We start from the raw sequence: 18,560 nt of genomic DNA on the forward strand, positions 1-18,560 counted from the left end.
TTCGAATGATATTTAAGAAGATCCAATGAAAGCCACGTCATGAACTTATTGGTGACCTTGGTGTCTTCTATATGATTAATTGGATGAGACATGAAGGGATGCTTCTGATTGAATGCTCTCTGTTGCGCGTTTGTGCTTCTTTTATTAGTAAAACATGCAAAGTATGTAAATATAATTAATTACATAAGATGATGTAGTAGAAATAACTATACTGCTGAACTAAAAATACAATTATATGTCTTAAAACTGTCACATATGTATTTATGAAATACATATTAACAAATATATTTTTTACTACTTCAGTGTTACATATCTAAGCCATCAAACTTCAAAATACAAAAATTGTCATCAAAATACAATCATATCTCATTAAAAACAAATACAGCTGATTCAAAAATACAACCGAACATCAAAATACAAATTCATATTTCATTACCCATTGCAAAAAAAAATATTTTTAATATATAAAGTAAACAAATTTGTTAACTACAAAAATTATGTTAAGAGTACTAACCATCTATTGAACAAAATTCATTGTGAATGGTGACTCCTTGTATCTAGATAGTCGCCTGATCGTTGAAACATGCATTGGCGTTTATTGTTCTTTATTTGTCGATGAATGTACAATTATACTTTGTTCAAGATTGACATACGCATTACGACTGGGAAGAAGCTCATCAGGAATAGTGAGTTGATAGTCAGGCAAATCTTGATCAACCTTGCATTCATCATTTACTCCCTCATGAATGTGGACTGGAGTCTTATGTTGTTGATCTAACTTTGATTTATCTATATCATCTACCTATGACTCATCTTCTGCTGGTTTAATTACATTCATCTCGACAGCACCTTCTTTGTTCTGTATAAATTGTATAAAGATCTAGTAAGGTTGGATTTTCAAACAAATAAATAAAAGCAAACAATGCACGTATTCAACATATCTTGAACTCATCTTCGACTTCAACATTGGGTTTTTTTATGACGTCAAGATCAATGCTTCTAAGGACCTCATCTGAAAATGTAAATTGAGATTCTGATATTTGTGTTTCACCAATACTTTCATCAATCGATTTTGTGTTCTACACAACATGTTCATACAAATTAAATAAAATAATATTTTTCAATAGCTAAAAACTTAACCTAGATATATTCAGCATACTGGAGAGACATATACATCTTTTGCTTCATGTACATCTATATCGATTTTTTCCTTTAAAAAACACAATAAAAAATTAAAACTATTAATATTCATCAATATAAGTATACCTAACAAAAAAAAAATGCTCTACCAGAACATCGTCATTATCCTCATTATACCCATCAATCTCATTATACACATCAATCACACGGTTGCTTTGATATTCTGCCATCTCTTCGATAACCTGTTTTAATATATTTTTTGTAATGATAAATTCGAATTGTATATAGAAAATAAGTTGCATATAAATGTACGCAATTTACTTATCAATGTGCCTTTAGGATTTTTATTAAACTCATGAACAAACTTTGGAGTCGCTTGATGGGGTGGTGTATTCTTAATATTTTCATCCGTTGGTAGCTGATCAAATTCTCTGTCTTTTGCTTGCTTCTTCGCGTTTAAAACAACTAATGAAACTTTAACGTATATTCCTTAATAGTCATTCTCCATTGCTTGAGATTCACAGACTCCTCTATCTTTGCTTCCCTCAGTTCTTAAGGAAAGAAATGATCCAAGAAGGCATTAGAAAAGGCCTCCTACAAAACTGATTCCACTACATCACCTCTATCTTTGTCCCACTCTTCATACCACTAGTATGCAACATCTTTGAGTTGATAAGCTACAAAGTGTACACCTTCCATATTAGCAGCCTACATTACCTGAAATATCTTTTCTATTTCATCCAAGAAAGCTTGAGGATCTTCCTCCACCTTTACGCCAGTGAAAATAAGAGGACTCATCTTCATGAATTGGCCAACCCTTATGGCCTAGTAGACAACCCACCAGATATATCTCTCTAAGCCTGAGCAACAACCAACTGAGCAATAATATGCGTAGACTTGTAAAACTTTGCATTAGTCATGTCACCCTAGGAAGGACTAGTATCAACCGACGAAACTCCAGAACCATCAGGGATAGGACCCATGGAGCAAAGATGAACTCCAAATATAGGACGTACCCCATCAATATTTTCCTTGAATGGGACAAAAGAGTTTTCTTGTGTTCCAGATCTACGAGGCATGATCTGAAAGACGAACAAACAAGGATTAAAAAAGATTCCAGGACTTTGATTCCCAGCTTGAAAGTAGAATATCAAGAAAGTAAAACATTTCTAAATGCCTTTTTGCCTCTCTCTTATGAGTATGGTGCGCTACACACTCCTAAAAGAGACTGTACTAGACACGACTTTGTGGACTCCCCAGTTGACCATGAACCTAAAGCTCTGATACTAAATTAATGTGACCTAAACCTGGGCCCTGTCATAATGGGAATTCCATGTCCAACCAGGACTGGAGACCACCCCCTGTTACCCAACCTAACCAATCTGCGTATACTATGAGTCAGATGAATTCCAAACATTTAACAAGATAACATAATAGATCATATGAAGACTCTGGGATAGGATCACAATCGTGACCGACGTAAACGAGTCCAATCATCCCAAACCAACCATCCAACCGTACAAAACCAAACCAAAACCAAGGGCCATAAACTAGGCCATAACTAAATGAGTATCAAGATGTAATATAATTAATCCCAAAGTAAAACACGATGGAACAACCAACAATATTGTCCAAGGGTGGAAGCCCCAACACCAATGCCAATTCGAAGGATGGCACCTATACCGATCCTACCCATACCAACCCATAGCAATACCACAAAGCCGCTAACTAGAAAAGTAAGAATATCCATTTGGGTCATGCCCCCAACCATATCCAAAACCAATATCCAAAATATAGTCAAAGCGTGAAGGAATAACCCTAACATAAAATGGAGCCTTCCAGAAATATAAAAGCTCACCACTTTAATCCAAATACTAATACCGAAGTTTGAATGCTAAACAGGAAAAGTGGAATGACCGGTTCTTAGATATAGTGGGTATACAGCCACCCAAAAATAGGTTAGTGAGTGATCGCTAGAATGAACTCAGAATAAGGATAAAATAATACCATTTGATAAACCAAGTAAATCAACCATATGCATAAAACCATGAATATATATATATATATAACCATGCCGGGAAAGGGAACCGGGTTTAGCATGCACTTTAGAAACCTTTACCTGGGCTATATTGCTTTGCCGTCCTAAGTCACCCACGAGCTATATGGGTTCAGCTCCCCCTGCTGAAAGGACCCCAGTGCGTGAAGCTGCACGACCATAGAAAATAACCTGGGATGATTAGTACATCCCTCAATATAGAGTGTGACATCATGCACATGGTCAGTAAGAACAAACCTCACATCGGTAAAAATGAGTTTCTAGTTTTGGTCCCCCCGGGACCTCTATCTTCCATAGCTTTGCTACATCTCCCCCTTTAAGCCTAATTAAAACCATTTCCAACCAACCAAACCATTATCCATTTATTAACCAAGGCCACTAGTAGTGGTATACAGATAATAACTTGCAAGTAATGTCCATAGCCAACTATGTATGGATTAAGGAATTCCCATTTACCCTTCCATTTATTATATTAAACCACTTGAGGGATTCCCATATAACCCACAAGAATTACCATTTAGACTTTAACCTTTCAAAGACATTTAAACTATTTTAGTAACTTTACCAAGTTAAAACAAGGAAAAGTTCCATTATAAATACATCAATGCAATGAAAATATTCTTATAAGTATTTTGTCAAACCCCTTGAGGGAATAACATAACCAAAACCAATTCCAATTACCATTAAACCTTTCCCAGGCAAACAAGTATTCAAAACCACCATTAATGCAAATAAAAATATAATTAAAACTATGGGAAACCATTACCAATCATTTATGACCAAAACCCTCAAATCATATTTGAAAACCAAAATCATACAATAATGAAACCATGAAAACATTACATAAAACCATGCCTTTAGTTAGAACTAACAATGAGGGAGGAGTCATCCTTACTATAGGGCTTAGAAAAGTCAATATTGTTCTTTGCAGCCTCAACAGACTCAATAACATAGTGCTTATCAGACTTTACAAAACTTACCAAATGAAGGGATAATTACACTAAGGTTTACACCTGGGCAATATGATCAAATTTGCAAAATGCTGGAATAACATAATTAAGTTTCAGCATCTATGCCCTCTACTACTGCAGTAAACATGATAGGAATTGGTGGTGCCCTATTATTCAGTAATAAACCACATGAGTGGATTATTGATACAGGTTCTACAAATCACATGACAACAGACATTGAACTTCTAAATAAAGGTTCAATATCTAAGTCAGTGTATCCACAAAAAGTAACATTACCTAATGGTGATATGTCACTTATTTCACACACTAGATCTAGTATTTCTGATAATAACACTATACAAAATGTGTTCTATTTACCCCAATTCAAATATAAATTATTATCGGTTTCACAGTCTACTAAACAACTTAATTGTTCTGCAACTTTCTTTCCTACCTTTTGTGTGTTTCAAGATTTTTGGAATGGGAAGGTGAAAGAGATTGGTAGAGAAAAGAATGGACTATACTTTCTAATGAGACAAAAGCTACTAGGACATAGAAGAGTAGTTGATTGTGTGCTCAATACTGAGATAACAGATAACATAAATCTTCAATTGTGGTGTAAGAGGCTTGGACATGTTCCAACCAGGATCGGATACCGCTCCCGATGCCCAAACCAACAAACTAACCTATATACCTTGGTTCGGATGAACTCTAAACATATAACAAGATAGCATAATACCATGTAATTACTTTGGGAAAAGCCTATATCCGAGGCCAACCCAACCAAGTCAATCATCCAATAACCATACAAAAACCATGAACCAAAACGAAACCAATATCCGCCTATGTGTGTATATATATAATATGATAAATCCATACCCAAGTCCACATTTTCCATACAAAGCCTCGAAACCAAAACCAAAGAGTATTAAGTCAGGACATGCCCCCGACAATAGCCAAAAACCTAAAGTATATGAGAAGAAAAAAGAATATGTGTAAAGTAATCAATGAAACGATATGGACGCCTTCCAAACTATAGTAGATCACCATTTTAATCCAATGTCGACTATCCCCGATCAATGAGATAGAGGAGTAGTATGGCCGATTCTTGAATAGCGTGGGGATACAGCTGACCAAAGACGAGTTAGTAGGTGAACGCTATCAGGCACTTAGGATAAGGATAAAATAATGCCAACCTTTAAAACCAAGTAAACCATCCACATGCATACACACCATACATACATATATATATATATAAATAAATAACCATGCCGAGAAATGGAGTTAGGTTTATAATGCCTTTAAGATCATTAACCTGGGCATATGTAGCTTAACCGTCCTAGAACCACCTACGATCTATATGGGTCCAGTGTAACCCTCTAAATGGGCCCCGATGCGTGTAGTCGTACGAACCAGAGATACCATAAGAGTAGGGGATTCTCGAGTAACCTTCGCACTCCATGACACATATGTACGTGTACTTAGAGGATTCCCATGTACCTCATAATATCATATATGGTCACTATGATCAACCCTCATATTGACAAACATGAGTTTCCAATGTTCATCCATTGGACTCATACCTTCACGGTTAGCTATCACACCCCTCCATTATTTACCAATTAAAACAATTACCATCCCAAAAACCCATTATTTCATTTATTATCAATCAAGGCTATTACAAGTGGTATTGTCATACCGACTATAGCTTGCAAGAAATTTTCTTAGCCAACCTCAGGGATTACCATGTACCTCGTAGGTTACATTATTTTGTTTACTTAGGGGATTCCTATGTACCCCGCAAGTACATCATTATTACGCTTACCTGGGGGATTCCCATGTACCCCACAAGTATTTTATTATTAAGATTTGTTTGGGGGAGTACCTTGTACTCCACAAGACATTCAACTTTCAAACCAACTCCATAGTTTCATTAACTCGGGGGATGCCCATATTCCCTACAAGTTTTTCATACAATTAGATTTCATAACCACCATGATATTACTATTTAACCTTTCCAAACAGATCTTACCATCCAAACCATTAAAAATCATTTCGAACCATTTAAAACATTTATACCATTTAAAGCCATTTAAACCAATGCAAAAATATCCAAATCCATTGAGTGTTCCATTACCAAACCATACCATGAAATAGTCCCAATGAAAGTTCAACAATAAATAAAAACATTCTCTTAGCTATTTTATCAATCATGTTGAGAGAATACCTTTTGCAAGAAAAAAACCAAGGCATAAACCATCAATATAAGGGTTACCCCTGATCCATTTGTTAAACTATAACCAACGAGTACCAACATATGCAAACCATCACCAAAAACATGTTAAAAAATAGTTCAAACCAATACCCAACAATATGCACCAAAACCCTCAGCATAAGTTTTCAAATCCACCATATATGATTCATTATCAATGTTTAAAATACATTAAAACATGCCTTTAGTTGGAAATAACAATGAAGGGAGGAGTACATGCCTTATACAAGAAGATTTCGGAGAGAAACTTGACTCTTGAGTCTTTTGAAGAACACTTGTAGAAACCCTAGCCTCCAATCTTCAAGAGTGAGTTTAATAGAGTATTTTAAAGTTTTTTTATTCTTCAAAGTTTGTTATGATAGGACACCAAGAGTTTTGTAATGTGGGGACATAAGTGTTTGATGAAGGAAATGTCCAGACAACCTTAAGTTTAAAAGCTGAAAGCTAAGTCCCAGGAGAATACGATCCAACCCCCTTACCGTACCCTAGGGTACAAGTGGTACCCCCACTCATACCCTAGACCTCACCATGGTCCCCTATACTGACCATCATATGACTACCTAGGTCTAAGTCGTACCTTAGGGTATGAATAGTACAAACAAAATATATCTTGGATAGATTCAACTAGACTAGTCCATAAGCTTCATACGACTTTGCATCATACACATCGTATCTTTCAATATGAGTAGTATGATATTGAGTCATACCTTGGGCTAAAGCCAACCCAAAACACACTGCCTAACTATGAGAGAGGCATCCCAAATAGTAGCTTAGGGTATGATTGGTACCTTTGAGTAGTACCTTGCCTAGAGTGTCCAAAACTAATGAAATTTTGCGAAAGTCAAAGTTTAGGGTGTTTCATACTCCCCTACTAGGATCATTCGTTCACAACTGACAGTTAAGGGAGAGAATAAGCACGAGATAATAGGAGGCATAGTGAATCTAGATTGCCTTGTCCCAGATTAACTATTACCTTTTGAGTTTATAGTTAATTAAATGAAGATAATTATCTTAAGTAGATGAGGATGATTAACTTACATTGACAATTAACTCCAAATTATTTTTGTGATCTTTTTTTCCTACTCTCTACCTCTTGTGAAACAAGTAGTGAATATAGGTGGGATACTAACTTTTGCAACCACTAAGAAATCTAAACTGAAGATGATCACAATACATGTAAGAATATCAGTTTGAGCCAACGTTGCGCTTCCTCTACTTTCTTAATCCGGCAAGGTTTCCAAAAACCCTAGCCAAGGGATTTAGCCGCTCATCATTGTGAAACAATCAATGAAATTCATAATTTAAAGCATTAAATCAATCTCACTAGAATTTATGATGAAAACCCAAAGTCTCAGATTAATAACTCAACCAAAAATAAAAACACAAGAATCCCAAGATCAAAATTGAACGTATCAAATATTTATTTGTAGTAATAAGAGAGCATAAACTAACTAAAAATATCAAAAGGATATTTATATAATACAAGAAAACCCTAAAAAACTAATTCTAAACAAAAGAGAATAATCGAAGTTGGTACATACCTTCTGGGCCACTTACGGGCCGTAGGTAGCACCTACCGATTATAAGTGGTCCCATATAGGTGCCAGTGTCCAAAATACTACAAAATCTCTTAGGAACTCCATGTATTCTAACACCGAAGGGGTATAGGTACTACCTACAACCTGTAGGTAGTCCAACGTAGGTGGCAGGCAAAAATTCTCCAGTTTCTGAATCTTTGGACTTCAACTTTCCAGAACATATTTTGACACCTCTCCATGCAGGTAGTACCTATGGGCCGTAGGTACCCACACAGGTATCCAAAATCTTCAATTTTCACATCTTTTCTCCTAGTCAACTCCAAAACCTGGTTTCCTACAAAACACAACTCAAAACACATCATATCTAACAAAAAGACCTAAGTAACTTGCATATTTTCCTCTCTTTAAGCATCAAAAGTGCTATGAAACCATATCACATTAACACCCTCAACTTAGAACGTTTGTATGTCCTCAAGTAACACAACATAACTAAATAAAACAACAATGCTCAACTAGGATAAAGCTAAGCTATCTACGTCACTCAATCATCAACTTTAAGCTTAAAACATTACCCCATTCCAACTTTACCACTTAAAACCAACTGTGTGTATCAATGAAGCACAATAATGTGACACAAGGGAATTAATATGGTGTTACATTAACAACAAACAACCATGACTATGCACAAGTTACACTACCCAAATAAGTAAGTAGCTAGCAACACAACCCATATGCCCTCACATCAAAGAAGTCCCAATCACTCATATGAAAACATACATGTCAATGTAGGGATAATCAAGAGACACTTACACTCACAAAAGAAGTTCCAACCAATGTGTATCAAATGCCTTAGGCTTGCTCTTATTCTTCTTACCTTAGCTTTTAGATAGTTAGGTTAGAATCTTGATAGGACTTTACTCAGCTTATAATATAGGCTTGGGGGCTGGTATGGTACATATGGGAATTTTTAGTGACTAAGCCTCCTTTGTACTACACTTATGTTGGGGTTCACTTATCAACCAACTCTCTTTGTTTCCACCCTTATTGCTTCCTTTTTAATCTTTTATTGCACATTCAGGTTGAGTGTGGTTTCTTTGATGCCTATATTATGTGGGAATACAGCATTCGGAGATAGTTAGTAGGGTGAATACTAGCATGTAACTCAGGGACAGCGGATAAAATAATGTATAGTCAAACCATTTCAAATATTATATAAACCACATCACAATACATATTTAAATAATATGTTCGAATAGGGAACAAGGTTTAGCATGAAATAAAACATTATCCTGGACTATGTATCTCAACCATTATACTAGGCATCCTTGAGTATATGGTTCAGCTCCCCCTGCAGAAAGGGCCACAATATGTGTTTGCCACACAAATCAAAGAAATTCCGTTGGAAAGCTAACTATCAAAGCAACTAGTTGTCCCAAAAATACATCGTGTGAAATACGCACACAGGTCATCAAGACAAAACCTCATGCTAGCAAACATGAGTTTCTAGTATAAGTCGTTCAAGACCCACAAATTCACAGCTTTGCTACATAACCCCAATTAAGACCAATTTAAAGCAAATTTCACATGTAAAAATAAATACATAGAAAACAATAGCAATAAACAAATAATACGATGACCGACGCTACGGAGTCTATAAAATCGACTATAAAATCCACGGTAAGAAAAAACATTCTCACAGTTCCGCACGTTTAACAATTCGACAAGAAGGCTTTTCTGTACTCAGTTCCATAGCAAATGATCAGTTGAATTTTGAGCAAGAACATCAACACGTTAGGATAATCATGGCCATTTGACATATTAGAAAGATCCCTTGCAGTCACTAGATTCATCCATATAAAGCATAAGGCAGTAACAAAAACTTCCCTACGTTGCAATATAACACAAGCAAAATATATCACCCATAATGCGCTCACTAGGACTAAATTGGTAGCAGATTAACAGTAATTTCCTTACAACAACGAAAAACAACCAAATTCTTCAAGGCAATTTGGGGAAGATGAGAATGTAGATGTTGCTTTTTACAGTTACCAAGATTTGTAACAACCCATTCAAATGCAAGAATTGCCTGAAATGACTAACAGAAATTGCAGCTGGTCAGGGAAAGGGGAGAGGGAGCTTCTCCTGCTGCTTCTTGCATATTCTATATTCAGGCGAGTTTTCCCGTAATGGTGATAAAGGCTGCCTCAATGAATCAACCTCGCTGAAATCAAGTTTTCCCTCCACTGGACTGCTTATCTTGGGGCTTGATTTCCTTTTGTTGCCCTGTGAGCACTGGTTAAAAGGTTTAACACTTTAACTATGACCGCATAGAGAGGAAACAAAAGATAAGGCTAAAAGAAACTCTTATAAGCTCACCTTGCCAGAAGAAGGTTTTCCACCAGAACCTGGTGTGTGTTTCTCTTTCTGGTACAGCCTTATCAGTCTTTTATTCGCCTCCTCCAAAACATTGTTTTGTTCAAACAATACATTCACCTAAAACCAGAAAATTACCCATTTTTCCTTTAGCTCACTAGGCTGACAGGAGATCAAACACTTTCTTGCTCTTTAAATCTGCTCACCTCGTCTTCAGCTTTATGGAGGTTTATCCTCAAATGTTCCTTGTCTTTCTGTAGAGTATTAACCTCAGCAACCAGAGAAATAACCTGCTGTGTTGATGGCCTCAATCTATCAAAGCAAAAGGTCCAGAAGTTGCAAAATTGGTTTTAAACAAATTGCAAAATTGTAGACATTTGGGTCAAACAGAAGTTGAACTCACCGCTTCCACTTTGTCAACAACCTTTGACAAACTTCTATTCCACTATATCCCTCCAGAAATGCATAAGCTGTTGATGCAGCATCATCTCTATCAATCACAGTTTCCAGCAAATTGGCAAGCAGATTCTGTTCCACCGAAGCATCATCTATGGCTGTGTCATCCTTCAAGCATAAGCAAAGTAACCTTATAATTAGCCACGAGATGAAAGATTTTACTTCTAGCAATCTAGAGATGTGTCAAATAGTAGGATCTATAACTAAGTAATTGCCACACTACATTGACCATGTTATTTTCCAAGAAGCCAATTAGCTAGGTTCCACTAATCAGCAGGCTAACTATATATCCTCAGATGAAGGATCTAATTATATGAATGACCATTACACATGAAAAAGCACAACTGAATCCTGGGAAAGAGAAAGGAAGCTATTCATGAAGCAATTACCAGTTCTTCTACTAATATCAAGGGGATATAAAATTATACCAATAAGCTCTCCCATTCTCATAACCACAGAAGTCTGGACAGGAGTTTCAGTACCTTGATATTACGTTACCAGTTGAATATCCAAACAATGGATCTAGGTGTTAGATTCATAAATCAGTCTAGAAAAGCCATTGAGTCGAAATAAATATCATTTGTTTAGTTAAGTATATATATTTTATAAGGATTTATCTATTATGCTATTTAGTTTGTTCTACAATAGTACATCAGACAATAACACAAACAAAAACAAACATAAGAAGGCCAATAAGGAGCAGTAGGTAAGTGTAATGGAAAAAGGGGCCTAATAGACCAAACCTACCACATCAGATCAGACATTGGAAGTAGAAAGGAAACCCAATTCTGTTACAGAAATGAAAAATGTAAGTTACTCCATATTGGAAATTGGACAGCGATAACAATTCCACTGGCACGCCGATGTTGTGTCATGTCAATACCGGTCAACAACAACATGGGAGATTTCACATAACATTGATCTTATGCCTAAAATCCTAAAATTAAGACATTGACACAACAGAAGGTTTGAGAGACCTGCCTAATGAACGCTAACCATTGAAGAACTTCAACCACTTTAGAACTCACGGTTAAAGAATGAGACAATCAACAAAGTTAAACCCCTCATATTATGCACATAAAACAGCTCTATACCGCTTGGGTCGAATTTCTCACGTGAAAACCAATATCAAAAATAATGAAGGAAAAAACAGGAATAGAGCAATAATAATATTCATTTGCTTCCCAGTATCATAGAAGACATGCGTATCCCAAAATGGAGTCCTTAAGTCAAAACTCCCAAAATTGTGACATTGGTAGGGTTTAGAGACCTCGGGCCTAATCTATGCTGCTACCCGAGACACTTTTTTGACTTCATAACTCATCCTTCAAGAATAAGGCAAATGGAGACATATTAGTACAAAGAATGACCTCAAATCTAAATGTACTCTACCATCAAAGATACATTAATTACATGATAACTCATAGTTGAATAAGGCGATAACCAAAGTACATAGACCTAATGCTGAAAACCTAAAAGTAGAGACCTTATGACTAAAACCCTAAAATGTAGACTGGTACGACAGCTTAATGTATGCTACCACCAGAGTCATTTAACCACATCACAACCCATGGTTGAAAAATTGGGGATCAATAGCAGAGTTATTTAACCACATCATAACCCATGGTTGAAAAATTGGGGAATCAACAAAGTAGTGAGCTTCATAATATCTAGATACAACAGCTCTATGGAGATTTTTGGGTCGGAAACCTCTTCCATATGAGATATCAAAACCCCAATGATTATCAAATACTACATACTGCCTTGAGAAGAGGCATGTTAAGTGGACTTTCTGATGAATCCAACTACTTTATGGAGGTGTAACGTATATAATTAATACAAGAGAACAATACCTCACATCAATCTAGCCAAAGCCAATCCATTTATGCATTCAGCAACATTGAATCTTTTGAAAATACACTGGGATGCAAATTTAGAAACTTTCCTAACAACATATTTGAAGTACCTTTTCCAGGCAAAGTTGAGAGCATCCACTGATTGGTAAGGTTCATCAGAGAATGTGAGAGAAACTAGCTCCTTGGAAGAAGCAATATAATGGCTATAAGATGACAAGACCTATTAATTGTGTGCTTCATGACATACCTACATACATCATAGCATTACACCTTATCCCAACATACACCCACTACAAAACAAGATAATTTTTTTTTAAAAAAAAACTGAGAGATAGAAATATTAAAAGAAGGATAACACAATGCATCAGATGAAATGATCTACCATGGAAAAAGTATGGATAGACAGATGGAAAAAGTTAACACTTTCTCCAACTCAATTATAATACTCTTTCACTTAATTGACATATCAAACAATTATATCTACCAATCTAAATATGACAAGTTCTTCTAACATTCTTCCTGTCAACCTTGCATGTGAGTGAATCAGTGCTATCATCTAATGTGTATCTAATGAAATACAATCCACAGAGCACAAAATAAATGACAAATACAATCTAATGGGTATCTAATGAAATACAATCTATAGAGAATCACATTATAATAATTACATTACTTTGATGCAGCAGATTAAGAGTAACATAATTACCAATTAAGAATGATTAGAACCATTCTGTCAAATTCTCAAAAACTTTCACTTTATCTTGATGGCACTGTTGCTAGATTATCAAAAGACAGTATACTTAAAACAAATTTTTAAGGTACTTCTCAAAATGTGTCAGGAGAAGCTTCTCAGACTGGACATTGTAATTTAGGCTCCCTAATGTTTCTTCACAGCTTCTATTCCTACTTAGTTGGTTCCAAATTTTATGCAATAAATCGTTTTGTTTCCATGTTGCGCAAGTTAAAAGTACTTAGATTCTAAACTTAAACAACATTTGGAGACCTATGTTAATACATTCAACACAATACCATATTTTAAAAGTGAGAGAAAATTGCCCCATATTGGCCTGATAAATGACCTATAAGCAATTCAACAATGAACAAGACATAACATCGAATAAAACAGAAATTTAAACATGGAAGAGAACCAAGAGAAAAGGGGAATTACATACCACTTGGGTCTCATATTGACACTTGTAGAAATGCAGTTCTTCAGATAGCTTCCGAACCTCTTCCTCTAAGTCATGAACACGAATCTCAGCTTCCTTTGCTCTTTCATCGGCCTCATTCCCAAAATCCATTAACGCCTCACGGTCATGGTCATACAAAGAACACTCTTTCTCCCACCTCTTACACTGTGCCAACAAATTCGAACACTCTACCGCCAATCTCTGATTTTCCTCCACAAACTTCTTCAATGCTGATGCATTCATACTTGACTCAGCCTAACAAGTAACAACACTAACAATTAGGGCTCGTTTGGTAGGGTGTATTAGAGAAACTAAGAAACTAATACTTGTACAACCCGTGGTATTATTTAATCTTTAGTTTGGTAGGATTTTCAAACTTTGTATAACTAATACATGTATTATAAGGTACATAACTTAACAAGCCATGGTATTAGCAATATAAGGGGCAAACCATGGTATAAGCAATATAAGAGTAATTAATACTAACTCTGTTTCATTTTACTTGACCCCTATACTAAAAAGAGATGTTTCAATTCACTTGTACATTATAGCAAACCAAGATAGTCTTATTACCTTTTTTCCCCTAATGCCCTTAGTATTTAAACTATATAAAATAGTAATAGCCAAATTTATAGTTGCAGAGCATCATTAAAAAGTTAGTTTAGTAAAAAACTCGCTCTAATTAATATTTTCTTAAAGGATGTGTTAAGTCAATAGGGCCAAGTAATATAAAACAGAGGGAGAACATAGACAACCATGAGTAAAGATAGAAATGTCCTTAAATAAGGGGTCATTTGGTTGGGAAATAAACTATCCCCGGATTAGTTATCCCAACCTCAAGGTGGGATAAAATATCACTACAATCCCGGGATAACTCTTCCTTGGATAAGTTATCCATCCATTTCCCGACTTTAGTCCCTTATCCGTTGTACCAAACGAGCCCTAAATCAAACAATGGATAACAAATGAATTTCAACATAACCAATCTCAGTATTACTAATACCCCACCCCTGTTCAACACTATTCTTATACACTCTACCAAATAAAATCTTAATATAAGCATATAAAAGATCATCAACATTTAACAAACATATACTATTATTTTACTCAAATTAAATCAAAGAAGAGAGTATAAGGTAAAAAGTATAAACCCTGGTGCGCTCAATTGTTTCATCTTTCTCTTTCAATTTGGCGTGTAGAGCAAGATACTGATTCTGAATACGAATAAGCGATTCTTCCGATGCTTTAAGCTTTAACTGAAGCGTTTGTGTCGAAACGGGTAGACCAAGAGAATACTCGATCGATTCACGAATGTAATCTTCCGTCTCTGGCGAAAGATCCATTAAAAAAAACCCTAAAAATTCACCAAGTTTTAATTAATTTTCCGGCGATCGGAAAAGGAAAATCGATTTTCCGATGATTAATATTATCGGAATTTGATCGGAGAATTTTGCGAAGAGCGGAAGAGCAGTTGCTGTCTGAAAATGTGAAGGGTTTTGGGGGGTCTGAATAATGTGTATATATAGTTTTTTCTATTTTTGATTATTGTTTGAGATTTTGAATTGGGAAGTGGAAGATCTAGCCGTTACAGATTCTGCTTGTGTATTTAAACAAGCGGGCCTAATATTGTAAAAACCAAAATTGTTTTGGGAAAAGCACAAAAATAATGCCTAAAATTAAAATAATTTTATAAAATTAGCACCTAAATTTAAAACTTCAGAAAATAGCCACCAAGGACCGTGTTTTCTTTAGCCGTTGTCTTTGCTAGGTTGTGCCCAATAAGAGCGTATGGAGTTTTAAACTCTTGAGTAGCATGATTTTTTTTTGGCAGATCTAACAATCATGTCCCTCATAAAGCACATGTTCCAGAGCACTAATGAAAAAACCATTGTCTTAAAATCAGATTTCTATTCTTTTTAAACAACTGAGTAATTATTTTTTTTCAGATTATTTTGCATTCACCAACATTATTAAAATAACATACTATTTGTTTTGTTTTGTTTTACTTATTTATACAATAAAGTATAATATCATATACCTTTAATATAAAACAATTGTTAAAGATATATATCTATATATAATAATGATACATTTCTATATATACACATATTCTATATAATAATTATAGCATTTTTATACAATTTTTAACTACAATTATTATTTAGATACATATTTTATACGACTCTGTATAGTTTCTACATGCATTCTAAAAATGTATTAATCTAGTATAAGAGACTATCAATTGAGTATATGGACACTGCAAGTATATCAATGTAGTATAAAAGTGTATTAATGTGGTATAAAAGAGTATCAATTGGATATAAGAACTGCATGTGCTTGCATAAAATTTCCTTTCTCTTTTTTAAAAAGTGTATCAATATAGTATAAAAGTATATCAATTTGGTATAAAAGTGTATCAATTGAGTATAGGGACTGCATATGACCAATTGGGTCAAATGGCTAAAAAAGAATTAGTTTACTCGACTAGACAACACATGTCCACCTTTTCAAACGTATATACACAAGGTAACTTTACCTTATTACATAAAATCTCATATTGGAAAAGAAATTACAAAAATCTCAAAGTAATTACTTAAATCCCTTAAATTTACTCTTTCTCTCTCATCCCCCTCATACATATCAAAATACCATTTTTTGCTCCTATTTTAGTGCATCGATTTTTGCTCCATATTTGTGCTCCTTCATTTACACTTAAAATAAAGCTAACGTGTTCTGAGGAATTTAAAATTGTTCAGTTATCAATCATTAATTGGACAAAGTTCACCTCTTCCTTCTTATTTTCTTAAAAAAAAAAACTCAGTTCAACAAAAATCAAAGAATGACTAGAAAATAATTGTCAAGAATCTATTGGCAAAAATATATTTACTTTGAAATCAACACCATGTTTTGCTGCCTCTTTATTTGAGCTTTAGCTTTCACCATTGTTAATGGCGTATGAAGGTTAGTAGGGTTTTGGGTTTAACAGCTAGATGTCAAAAAAAAAACATTAATGATATTATACTTTCCAAACTTTGCTTTATTTGCAATTTTTTTTAAATTAGTAAACCCGTAAAGTATAAATTTTTTTGCAATGGAGTTTGCTCACGTATTGTTATTCCTGTTGTTGGTTTCGTTTTTGGTTCTTTTGATTATGAAGAACCCAATTTCCCAGAGAACCATTTGAAGCACCGAAACGATCTAATAACAATGAAGAAATTGAGGGAAGTTGCCAGTTCAAGTTCAAACAAGAAAGCTCCAAAATCGTCAAGTAAGAAAAAGGTTGATAATTCTGGACGACCACGTCTGCCGAAGGTTTAGTTATCATTAAAATATGTATTAGCAACTATTCTATGTATGAGATTTCATTATACATTTGTTAAGATTATATAGTGAATTGTATAAGGTATTCGTATACATGTGAAACAGTGTTAGATTATATTTATTACTTGTATAAGGTTTACACATACATGTGAAACTGTTGTATGAGGTTGCTTTTTATTTGTTTTGGCAGTATGATTCTATGTATAAGATTTCATTATACATGTATTAATACTATATTATCAATTGTATAAGATTTACACATACACATGAAACAGTTGTATTAGACTGCATTTTTTTTGTTTTGTCTTTCTGCTTCTATGTATAAGATTTCATTATTCATTGGTTCAGATTATGTACCGATTTATATAAGAAGGTTATACTTTCCGAAACAATAATTATGTCACTTTTGTAGGATTGATAAATAATTTTTGATTCCCAAATACCCTAATGACGCAACAATATGAGGATGTTCATATTGATTTCTTGGAGAATTGAAGAAAGTAGATGTTGACCTTTTTTTTTCCAAAACGTAATGTAACAAAGAAGAAAATTAATGGTGTTGTTTAAGATATTTTTTAAATTTGAATTTCAGTTACTATATTTAATCATACACCACATAATGATAATTAATTAATGACGCTAATTAAGGAAGAGAAACATATTATCTTCCTTCTTATTTTCTGGAAAAAAAAAACCTCAGTTCAACAAAAATCAAAGAACGATTAGAAACTAATTGTCAAGAATCTATTGGTAAAAGTATATTTACTTTGAAATCAACACCATGTTTTTGCTGCTTCTTTGATTGAGCTTTAGTTTTCACCATTGTTATTGGCGTATGAAGGTTAGTAGGGTTATGAGTTTACGGCGAGATGTCAAAAAAAAAAGTTAATGATATTATACTTTCTGGAACACTAATTGTGTCACCTCTGTAGGATTGATAACTAATTTTCGACTCCTAAATACCTGAATGTCGCAATAATATTAGGATGTTTATATTGATTTTTAGAGAATTGAAGAACGCAGTAGAAGAATTTTTTATTTTTTTTTGGCTGCTACAAAGAAGATTACTTTACTGTGCCAGTAAAGAAAATATTTGAATTCAAATTTCAGGTACTATTTTTAATCATACACTACTTAATGTTAGCTAATTAATAGCGTAAATTAAGGAACTGAAAGATAATATCTGATTTATCTTACCTTAAATATAGGATTAACAATTTTATCATACACTCAAACTATGTATGAGAGACTATCGAATGTATGAGTATATTTACCTAATTCGGGAGAGAGAAAGCATTAAGGGATTTTACGTAATTAGGGATTTTATCATACACTCAAACTATGTATGTGGTTTATATTTTTTTTTTAAAATGGACAACTCATGTCCTTTTCCCAATTATTTATATCT

At 34.3% G+C, this 18,560-nt stretch overlaps 1 protein-coding gene across 1 annotated transcript; it reads right to left on the reverse strand.

Moving 5' to 3' along the window:
• Positions 1-9,826: 9,826 nt before the first annotated feature.
• Positions 9,827-15,390, reverse strand: LOC107867433. Its single transcript, XM_016713662.2, has 6 exons — positions 14,983-15,390; positions 13,814-14,086; positions 10,733-10,893; positions 10,536-10,641; positions 10,333-10,449; positions 9,827-10,248 (listed from the first exon to the last, which is right to left on the reverse strand). Exons 1-6 carry the CDS (start codon positions 15,172-15,174, stop codon positions 10,072-10,074), a joined length of 1,026 nt encoding a protein of 341 aa, XP_016569148.2. The 5' UTR covers positions 15,175-15,390; the 3' UTR covers positions 9,827-10,071.
• Between the last annotated feature and the right edge of the window lie 3,170 nt (positions 15,391-18,560).

The sequence above is a fragment of the Capsicum annuum genome, chromosome 4 (assembly GCF_002878395.1).
Source record: "Capsicum annuum cultivar UCD-10X-F1 chromosome 4, UCD10Xv1.1, whole genome shotgun sequence".
In the NCBI taxonomy this organism is placed as follows: Eukaryota; Viridiplantae; Streptophyta; class Magnoliopsida; order Solanales; family Solanaceae; genus Capsicum; species Capsicum annuum.

Bases quoted from the DNA above. Each gene is read 5' to 3' on its own strand.
- LOC107867433 (XM_016713662.2), bottom strand. From the start codon at position 15,174: ATGGATCTTTCGCCAGAGACGGAAGATTACATTCGTGAATCGATCGAG. The intron at 10,642-10,732 runs GTGAGTTCAACT...TTGCTTTGATAG, and splicing joins TTGTTGACAAAGTGGAAGCG to ATTGAGGCCATCAACACAGC. The intron at 10,450-10,535 runs GTGAGCAGATTT...TTCTGGTTTTAG, and splicing joins TCCATAAAGCTGAAGACGAG to GTGAATGTATTGTTTGAACA.